The sequence below is a fragment of the Lingula anatina genome, chromosome 1 (assembly GCF_051362555.1).
Source record: "Lingula anatina isolate TDL-2025a chromosome 1, LinAna3.0, whole genome shotgun sequence".
NCBI lineage: Eukaryota > Metazoa > Brachiopoda > Lingulata > Lingulida > Lingulidae > Lingula > Lingula anatina.
In genome coordinates this window covers 36,685,243-36,696,394 of record NC_141767.1, presented here as the reverse complement: position 1 = coordinate 36,696,394, position 11,152 = coordinate 36,685,243, and the positions used below count along the sequence as shown (strand labels likewise).

Here is an 11,152-nt window from a genome sequence, read left to right as displayed (position 1 = left end):
GTACTTCCTCACGTGGTCCGTCTTTGATGACCTCCCTGACATTTATCTTTCCGCGACTAAATAACATGTTTCGCCCGCGGACCCCTCCGATCTCATTATGATACGCCTTGCGGTATGCAAAAGCTATATACAAGCCCGTATGCCATCGCAAAGGGAAGCCTGCTGTTTCCACTTGGAGGGGATGTGTTCGATGACAGAGATCCATATGTTCACACAAACAAATGCCTTCACGGAGGACACAGCTGGCTCAGTTTATGATTCTTTGTAAGCGTGTCACAGGTTTTGTTCTAAGTTTAGCTGGTCGGCCATGAATGCACCACCGATAAGGAATCACGGACGTTAATATTCAGGCTGGAAAAAAATAATGTCGTCGTCGAAATGGGCGTCGCTAGTTTCTCTAATTTTAACCTCATTCATGCATTTTCACATAGGAGGAAAAACGGAGCAGGTAACTTATGTTCGAGTAGGCCAAGGCGCAAATGTCAAGCATATCGTCCCAGTTGTGGATGTAAAACTCGACGGACAACAACAAAAACATGTGGTTCAAGGCAAACAAAGACAAAATGTGCAGGTGCAACCGCAAACTGGCCCGAAACATTCAGCTGATAAATATATTGTTCCACAGCATTTGCAGCAGCAGCAGCAGCAAGAGTACAGTAACCATAGGAATCCACGACAACAGCAGTCAATACAACAGCCGCAGCAGCAGCAGCAGCAGCAGCAACAACAACAACAACAACAACAACAACAACAACAACAACAACAGAGGCCATTAGTGCAGAAACAACAACAGCCAATACAGCAACAACAGTTATTGCAGCAGCCACAACTAGAGCAAAATCAGCCATTACATCAGCAACCATTGCAGCAGCAACAGCAACAATTATTACAGCATAAAGAGCAACAGTCATTACAGCTAAACCATAATCAACAGTCATTACAACAGCAACCGCAACCAGAACAGTCATTACAGAAACAGCAACAGCAACAACCATTACAGCAACAGCAGAACCCACAGCTACCATTACAACAAGAACAACAGCAACCCCAACAACCATTACAACAACAGCAGAAACAAATACATACACAACAGTCATTACAGCATCAGCAGCAGCAACCACAACAACTATTACAGCAACAGCAACATCAAATACAACCTACTCAACACTCATTACAGCAGCAGCAGCAGCAACCACAACAGCCATTACAACAACAGCAGCAATTGCAACAACCTTCAAATCAGCAGCAACAACAAATACAACATACACAACAATTTTTACAACAGCCTGTAAACCAACAACAGCAGTGGCATCTGCTACAAATACAACAACAGCTACAGCAGCAGGAGCAGCAACGGAAGCAGCAGCAACAAAAAACCGGACCTCAAGTTACGCTGAAGGTAAACGTTGTAGATCACCAACACCATGGACAAGGAAACACCGGCCCACGGGCACCTGTTCAACGTAATACTGAACCACCATTTCAGTCTCAAGAAAGACCACCGCCCCCATCACCTATGAGGTCCGAATTACTTCCAGCGATAGAAACGAAAGGAGAGCCTTGGCCTATGCCCAAAATGTATATCAAGGGAACTGGAGTCTACAGTATATACGCAGAAAATTTTGGAATATATATCACCGGAAAAACGTGTAAAATTATAGAAGAAGCCAGAGAACGCTACACGAGTATCATTCTTGACACTGTCATCGATGTGACAACGAAAAATCCGGGCAACGAATCCATTTTTCAAAGACGTTCAGAAGTTGTGCTGAAACGCTTGAATGTCACTTTGTTAGCCAAGTGCGAAGAATACCCATCTCTAGGAATGGACGAGTCTTGTAAGATTATCCAGCTTAAAGATAGTGTGTGTGTGTGTGTGTGTGTTTGTGTGTGTGTGCGTGTGTGTGTGTGTGCACGCGTGAAGGAGAGGGAAGTGCGTGCCTCTGTCGGTACGCTTAGACGTATGATAGGGAAATGATTTCCCATTCTTAATCATAGTGTAAAATGTGAAAGTTTTAAATTTTAATAATGTTAACATATTTCTCTGAATCATTAACAAACTTTTATCATCTACGTGTTATATCTCAGATTTATACGCCTGATGCTGTGTATCTTAACTTCAGATGAACTGACGGTTAACTCCCGTGGGGCCCTCCTTATTTCCAAAAGTGTGTGGGGAATTTTGCGAGGCTTGGAAACTTTCAGTCAGCTAGTCTACGAAGTGTCGCCAAACTCGGTAAGATAATCTAATAATTTGCATCTCTGAATGTCCATGAGACAACATAATTGAACACTTCCCTTACTATTCTCCATTGTAAAAAGGATTTAACACTCTTGAAAAATAAGCATTATTTTTATACTGTTTTGTGCTGATGTTTGAATTCCGTTTAAATGATAAAAAATGTGATGTTAATACCACCATTGCTACTAAAATCCTGACAACATTGTTTTCAATAGAGAAATATGATTCTGACACGTGCTCCCTGGGTTTTTTAGAGCATCAATATACCTCGGCATTTATATATTGCAAAATACGGTGACACGGCTTTTGAAAAACGTAATCGAATTCGGTAAAAAAGAGAATAGGACTTAAAGTCGTGCTGTGAACATCTATTGCTCTAAGGCTACAATGTCTTAATGGATGGTCAAGTTCAGTTCAACAGACATATATTTTGCGGGCATTGTCACCACGCCTGTGTCAAGTCAAAATGTCAGAATGTACCCACCAGAGTGCTACCCGTAGTCCGCTTATCACACTCACATATCGGTAAATCATATTTAAAATTACAGGCTATTTTAATTTACACACACCAGTCAAGGTGAAAATCCTACGGAGAGAACACGAATGTGTAGGCCTAATATCCTTAAGTAATTCCTGATCAGTTCACACAAAAGCTCTCTCTCTCTCTCTCACACACACACACACGCACACAAAACAACAACAACAACAACACAAAGCCTTTGTCAAGACCAGATATATTGAAGATTGCTTTTTCACTATTAATACAAGTCCCATGATACCAGATACTCGAAGAGCCTGTTGGACTAGTATTATGTAATAACACTGACACTCGAAGTCGGTGCACCATACGCCCACACTTTATCATCAGTATTGCCTGATATCCAGCAATACTCCACGTATCAAGATGTACCCATTCATTTAAGTTTTACGACACAACGTTTTCATGTTTTCTCTCAAGGCATTGTGAATATATATACATCGTCTTCGAGTCAGAAACAAATATGGAGGGTTTGATACCACAAAAGTAAGTACGAGAATAAGGTATACATTTTGATTCCTAAAAAGGGGGAAGTATATCGTTGGACATGTAACAATCGAACAGTCATTACGTGTTTTCATTCATTTGAGAGTATACAGACAATAAGAATTTTCTTGCAATTGTCAGGTTTTGCAGTTAATAAGCAATACCAACGGGTGTAAAAGATGCATGATGATGCATAGAGTCCCGCCATCATACTGACTGTACTAAGACAAGAAAACCACAAGACAGAACATGATATGTTTTTATGTTGCAAAAGGTCGTATACTTTGTGGACGGAGATTACAAATCTCTGCGTTAATACATCGCAAATTAAACAGGTTACATTGATATTCTGACCTATTTAGACATGGTAATAAATGTCGGGTTTTATGTTTGTTTTTAGCTTCAAATAGGTGAAGTTCGCGTGAAGGACTCCCCGCGCTTCTCACACCGTGGCATCCTGTTAGACACGGCCAGACACTACATTCCAAAGGAAATCATCTTCCAAGTGCTGGTGAGTCACGTAAACTTAAGATGTTTTTTTTTTATAATTGTCTTCAGTTTAATTACAAATTATACAGTCGTAATCATGACGGAAGTAATTTAGCTTATCTGGAGTCGACGCCAGAATGAAAAAAAATTAATTGAAAAAACTTTTACGAGTGATTAAAAGGGAAATTTAGACTGCATGACTATCGAAGATAGGAAAGAAGTTTTTTAAGCAAATAACATTCTCAACAAAAAGGGAGGGGCCACATAACTAACAACGGCACACAGATAAAAACAGATAAAAAAGAGACAAGGTTAATCACCCTTGGTTTTTTAAACCACTCGCCTTATCTGGAAAATATATCTGGAGAAATTCTAGTCACGTGCCACCCTCTGCCTCTACCTAGCTTCGGACATGCTTAAAATAAATGGGGCGGGGATTGAAAGAATTTGTTACGTAAATTTAAGTTTCAAATTGATGTTAAACGGGGTCTTGAAGTCAAAACGCTGGAAAAAAGTGCGCCACGAGTGTTGTGTATCCCAAGTGGTCGCATTCGACTGAAATGAAATGCGCATCGTTCCAACATTTAGTCATTTAGCTGCAAGGGTTAAAAGTTTTGATGGTGTTTTAGAAATGAACAGTAAATTTAGTTTTTAAGTCCCTGATCAATTGTCTTAAGTCACTTTGTTCATGTTTGATTCCAAGTGATAGATCTACGCGTTCTGTGTCGGGAAGTTATGGCGACGACACAAGCAGACAAAAAATCGACGGAGATCAGTCAATGATATAAAATGGAAGAGTGCAAAAATGGAAGAGAGAGAGAGAGAGTACCATTTCACCTTTTCCGAAAACAAAACATTTTTAAAAACGCGCACTTTATAATAAGGATGTGGACATATGCCACTGCTTTAATAAATTTAATAATTTTAGGAGTCTATGGCGTATAATAAGATGAACGTGTTCCACTGGCACATAGTTGATGACCAGTCGTTCCCATACTACAGCACAGCATTTCCCAACCTCAGCAGAAAGGTAGGTTGCACAGTCTCACCTTAACTCTAGGACATCAGGGACATCATGGAATACCGACATTAAAAAAACTGATATGCGATTTCTCGTGACACCCCAAATTCCTTTTTACCACGAAGTACCATGAGTAAGGCGTTACACGTGCATCATTTGACATGACTATCATTATCTTACGAATACAGATCCTGGGAATATATATATATATATATATATATATATATATATATATATATATATATAAAGCACTTGCGAACTTCAAGTTCAGTATACGTTTTTTTTCTTTTGCCCAGTAAAAGTTATTTGTCACTGTGACACAACTTTCAGTTTAGAGATAGAACCTGTGTGAAAATTGAGACGATTCATATTTTCAGTGTAGGTGAGAGCAAGGTCTGAAACGTGTGAAAGGTGGCCCAAAATGTGTTATTATAGAGGTGGTTAGAGTAGACGTGATTGTTAATGGGGTTGCCTCTGTATATGGCAGTGAATAGAACACACGCCATACGAACTGCTTGCATGCATTTTAATGTTTGTAAAGCTTTAAAAATTTTCCTGGGGGGAGAGACGAGTGAGAAAAAGAAAAAGAATACGATTTATGAATGAATGATAGATGAATGATAGAATGATAGATGAATGTCACTTGAAATGTATAATTTGTATAGTAATGTTGTACGATAATGCCTGTTTTTTTTATTTTGCAATGAGACTTATTGTATAATCTCTATAGGGCGCATATGATCCTGATACCCATATTTATACTCCCAAAGATGTCCAAGAAATCATAGAGTATGCCCGACTTCGAGGCATTCGTGTCATACCTGAATTTGACACCCCAGGTAATAATGCAACAAAAGTTGCTGACTTCAAGGTTTTATTGAAATCACCTTCAGTTAACTTAAATAATGAAAATTATTTTTTAAAAGCTATTTCAATTTCATTGGTTTGGCGGATTTAAAGATAGGGCCTTCATGCGTTATGTTGTACTGATCTTAGTCTATTTGGTGTTTATTTATTTATTTTTTTATTTATAACTCTTTTATTTTTTATATATTCATTTATTATTTCTTTGTCATTTTAGTTAACCTATTTTAAACCGAAAATATTACACACATACGAACACAACTGAAATGTGTTTAATTTGTAAACATCGAATCGGAACCCCTAGCTTAAAACTAGGATCCAAAATATTTTGGATCCTAGCTTAAAACTTATATCTATCACCTTCGGCTTATTCTTTGACCTTTAGGCCACACGTTATCTTGGGGCTGGGGACAGGAAGGCTTGCTTACGAAATGCTACAGTCCTTGGGGCCATTTGACCGGGCATGGTCCCATACATCCCTTCAGGAACAGCACCTACCAGTTCCTCGGGGAACTCTTCAAAGAGATAACCGCTGTTTTTCCCGACAAACATCTACATCTCGGCGGGGACGAAGTTGATACTCAGTGCTGGTATGTTCTTTTATGTAATGAATAACATTATTTGATGCTTCTCTTTTTGCACCTTCTTTTTGTTCTGTACATGTACCTTTCTTTATGATACGATGCATTGTTCACATTCAACTGCAATCATTGCCTAAATTATAACTTCTTCTGTCTCATTCAAAATATTTTTTGCCGAATTATAACTGTAAAGAGGGCGTCCGCTCATGTAAAAAAGCGCTGACAATACAGATAAGTTTATAATGACATCTAATAAACATCTGTCAATTCTCTTCCTTCGCAGGATTAGCAACCCGTTTTTTCAAAATTTCATGGCGCTTAAACGCCTGTCGGATTGGTTTGTTTTACAGGAGCTTTATCTTAAAAAGTAAGTCGTTATCTATTTGGGACAAGGTGTACTGGCTGGATTGTGGTGGGTAAGGGATGGACTGCATGCTATCTAGTTGTAGTTTGGACGATGTTTTATTGAGAAAAACATCACCCTAATCTTATTCACATCATTTATTTCAAGGAATTTTACTACCATCTGCCAAATTGCTTGTCAACACGCTTAATTACAGATATTCAAATAATTAATGATGCCTCACAAGTCAAGAAACCAAAGGAGTTTTTTTACGGGTCGCAAAACCTTTTTTTATTTAACACAAAAACTAGTAAAATAAAACACTCTTCATGTGTCAGTCATGGACACTGATTTATATGCGCGTCAAAGTGAAAGGATAAGATGTAAGCGGAAACACGTAGCAAAGTATTTCCATTGTGAATATATGCATCCGTTGAAGTATGATTTTCCCTTTTCATGCATTAAATCTAAGCTAAGAATCAAAAACAAAGATAAGAACAAAGATAAAGAGTTACATTTTCCTTGGGCCATGCCAATTACGCGAAATATGTACGTTGTTCCATTAAAGAAACAAAAACATAGTGGCAGTGAAAAATATAACATTTCAGTTGGCTTTATTTCCTCAAACGTGTGAAGAAGAAGAATTATACGCAGCTTTAAGATATATCACAAAGGTGCGCCAGTTTTTGATATGTGCATGTTACTTGGATTGAGTTTTGCATGATAAGTGGATATATGGGGAACCGTGCACGTGGCAATACCATTAAAGATCGGGGTGTAATAACTTTTGTTTGGGTGAAGTGTTAATTTTTATTTAGAATAGAATAAGCGTGAAAAGAGTGATGGACAGTGGGGAATTTTTTTCCTGTATAATAATTTGGGGAAAATTAATGCGGAAATGGTCCTTATTATTTGGAGAAATGTTTTTAAGTTTGTTTTATTTTTGTTTCTGTTTTGAAATATGTAAAAGACAAAGGGGGCGATTTTTTGTGTCTTATTGTTTGTGATTGATAAATGTGGCTCAAAAGTAAAATTGATATTGGTCATTAAGAGGGAAAAAAACAACGCCATCGAATCAGTTTTGAAGGTGCAATTCGCCTCTAAAAATCGCCTCCTTTGCTTTCAAATATCACTTAATAATATGACGATGAAGTTGACACAGAATTGTGGAAAATGATTACATTATGAATGTTTTGGATTGCTGTGAATAATTGAAACTATTTTGTTAAACTGGGCTGCACAATAAAAGTCGCCAAATGTATAAACAAGTATAATAATAATTATGTATTACATGTACTTTAATCATCTCACACAATATCATCAGTAAAGGGTCGTAAAAGCAAGCTGCACTATTTGATTATAGAAAATACTGCATTTAAGACAAGTGAGTGGGGGGGGGGGGGAGGGGCAGGGAGAGTTTTAAATTATGTTTTTTTCATTTTATTGCTTTATGATACATCAGACCAAAGTAACACAGTACCACCTTAGCGGTAAACTGGTGGATCAAGGACATCAAAAGGGCGCAATATTTTTGACCACACCTTGCTCGTCTGACTACATAAAGTCAACCTAGTAATATAATTCGAAAAACACTTCACGAACGATTGGCCCACGATATACTTTCACATATATAAAAACACGTAAAAAGCAGTCTTTAGCCAACAAAAACTTTGTTAGGGGCTTAGTTTAATGGGGAAATATATGCGGCTTTTCAGGGTCTCTGTGAAACACACCTCGATCAGATAAGATTCTCAGCAGTCTGAGCCAAGACCAACTTTGGTTTGAGTTCTTTTATGAAACAAGACTTATATTCTCACATATACTTTCAGATTTTTACGCACGTTGGCCGAGGTCGTACCGGAAAAAAATAAGAAAGATTATATTGTGTGGCAGGAGGTGTTTGACAATAGAAATAAGGTATCACCCACTGCATCATACACTTTGACTTGTGTCTTTTTAATGATCATAACCATCATTTGGCAATGAACAAAGTATATATTCTAAAGAAAGCCGATTTTAAGTATTTGTGATGATATACAATATGATATTTGGGCTAATGTATTAGACCTACTACATACAATGAATGACCTGTCGTAATTCAATTTTTTGAAACGATTTTTACAAAACTTTGCTTAAATTATTGTTGAATTGAAATTTCTCACATAGGTTTCCTAGTGACTGCTATTCTCTCTCTCTCTCTCTCTCCGATATTCAAGTCATTGGTTTTCTAAGATGTCATTTTCTACTCAGGTACCCAACACCACTATAATTGAAGTATGGAAGAGCCCTGAAGACTATCTAGTTCAAGTGACTAGTGAGGGCCACCGAGCGATATTCGCATCTTGTTGGTATTTAGACCACATATCTTATGGGGAAGACTGGAAAACCTACTACGCGTGCGACCCATTGAATCCACGATTCTTTTATGGTAATTTCAGACACTGCATGGAGTGGCGATGTTCATCTTTACAGTGGTTACATTTCATAAATATATATAGATAGACCTATATAGTTTCCGTACTGTATCCTGGCCTCATATTATTCGTTTAAGAGTGGTTATTTGTCTGAAAAAATTCATTCATTGAATCATCTGTTTTTCGGGTCTGAAATTCCCTCGTAACTCATAGTCTTATTTATCATAGGTACAGAAGAACAGGCTAATAGGGTTATAGGCGGAGAAGCGTGCCTCTGGTCCGAATATGTTGACGAGACCAACGTTTTAGCAAGACTGTGGTAAGTATAAAGGCCTTTTTAAGATAAAGACTGAAGCCAAAGCAACCAGTCCACAAAACGACGAGACATCTACAGATTATAAAACGCCTATATTTTCTTTGGTAACAGGGTTATTTAAATGTAAGCAACTCTCAAAATTCGAATGATTAGAAAGGACACACCCTTTTAGGGCCATGTTTAACAACAGTAAAAGTGACGGTTATTAACGGCAACATTATGTGGAAATTATGTGGAAATAGTCTAGTTTAGGAATGTATCCCATTTTTCTCCTTTGGTCGATTTACTTATGTCCGTTTTTGTGTACCCTAGGCCCCGTGCATCAGCCACCGCAGAGCGGCTGTGGAGTCCACAGGAGACGACCCTCGACTACCAGACGGAATCTCGCCTTATGGAACACCGCTGTAGGATGGTGAGGTAGGCAGCGATCACAGCGTGTAAATTCGGGCGACGTTTATCACTTGGGTGATCTGAGTGTATTTGTACAACATCATTAATTTGTGAAAAGATGTACCAGCAGACTAAATTTGTGGAATATTTTCCCTTGAAATTCAATTTTAAACAAACGCAGTGCTGTCTGTTTTCATACTAGTTTTATTATCTAACTTGGAAAAAATGACGGGTTTCCTGTCCGGTATCTTTTTTTCACCTCATTTTACACGCCAATAATAATTCTTTCATATCGATACAAAAAAATTCTCAGCCTTGAATGTTGATTTCAATTGTGTTTTCAACTTCCAGGCGAGGAATTCCGGCACAGCCATTTCATAAGTGGGGTGGCTACTGCAAGTCCTTCGCGAACAGCCTCAAATATCATTGGAAAAATGGCAAGAGGAAGCGAGTGGCGTCCCCTGTTGTTGCTCTTCTGGACTACTGCGGTAAAACATGGAACGGCTATGGCGCAGCATACCAAGGAGTGTTTCTTGGGCTTAACGTCTTAATGACACTAATACTGATGCGAATGATGTTGAAATTTCGATCAAGGCCCAGGCTTAGGTCTAACTAAAGAAACTACGAAAGAATGCTTATGCCATTCTTATTATTGGTGCAGATGTATGGGTAACGGGCTAAAATAACTTCAGCTATACATATGTTGCTCTTTTCGAGACATCACGGGATACAGACGTGTTATAAACGTTTGAGAACCAAAGAAGTGTTTTCTTACAGAGGCCCAATTATTTTCATCTGCCAATTTATTGTATTCTTGTTCGTTTTCATTATAATTGAACATGGAAAATATATTTTTTAAATTGTTAAAAAAACGGTATCGAGATATTTCGATATCAATAAATACAATAAACGTTATTTACATTTACATGTTTTAGTCGATTACGTGAGAGATGAAAAATAATTCATATAATAACTGGTAGAGAAATGGTACCAGTTTGGCGTCACTGCACTGGTGCACTAAAGAATATAAGAATATATTTTTATGTCCTGAAGACAACTCGTGACATTTTTACGATCTTTACCTTGATACAGTTTGTTTCATTTAATTCATTCTTAAGCTCGTATGGATTACTGGTGTAAAATCAAAGGAAATTTGTTAGTAGGCCTAAGTCAGGATTAGGCGTCTTTTTGGGAGGGAATTACATCGAATGTACAACGGTGAATTTCTTGTGCATTTTTGTCGTGGAATTATGAATATTTAATTCAGAGCATGGATATGGATTTAGAAGCTTAGAGGTTTGTTAACTGTAACATTTTTCCTCAGAGGGATCATTGGAGCTTGTCAAGCTTAAATTTCAAAATACCAATATTTAAGTAAGAATGCAGGCCATTTGAAAACGAAAAAAAGGTAACTACACGTAGATAATTAAACACATACAAACGATCCCTTAATAACATGTATGTGTTA

The 11,152-nt window shown here is 37.8% G+C and overlaps 1 protein-coding gene across 1 annotated transcript; it reads left to right on the top strand.

The window, feature by feature from the left end:
- The first annotated feature begins 66 nt into the window (after positions 1–66).
- On the top strand, positions 67–10,609 carry LOC106155086 (beta-hexosaminidase subunit beta). The gene is made up of 12 exons (XM_013529737.2): positions 67–1,838; positions 2,124–2,236; positions 3,667–3,777; positions 4,684–4,785; positions 5,507–5,615; positions 6,026–6,230; positions 6,505–6,588; positions 8,394–8,481; positions 8,815–8,992; positions 9,207–9,297; positions 9,607–9,711; positions 10,036–10,609. The coding sequence occupies exons 1-12, from the start codon at positions 365–367 to the stop codon at positions 10,298–10,300; spliced, it is 2,925 nt and encodes a 974-aa protein (XP_013385191.2). The 5' UTR covers positions 67–364; the 3' UTR covers positions 10,301–10,609.
- Positions 10,610–11,152: the final 543 nt, after the last annotated feature.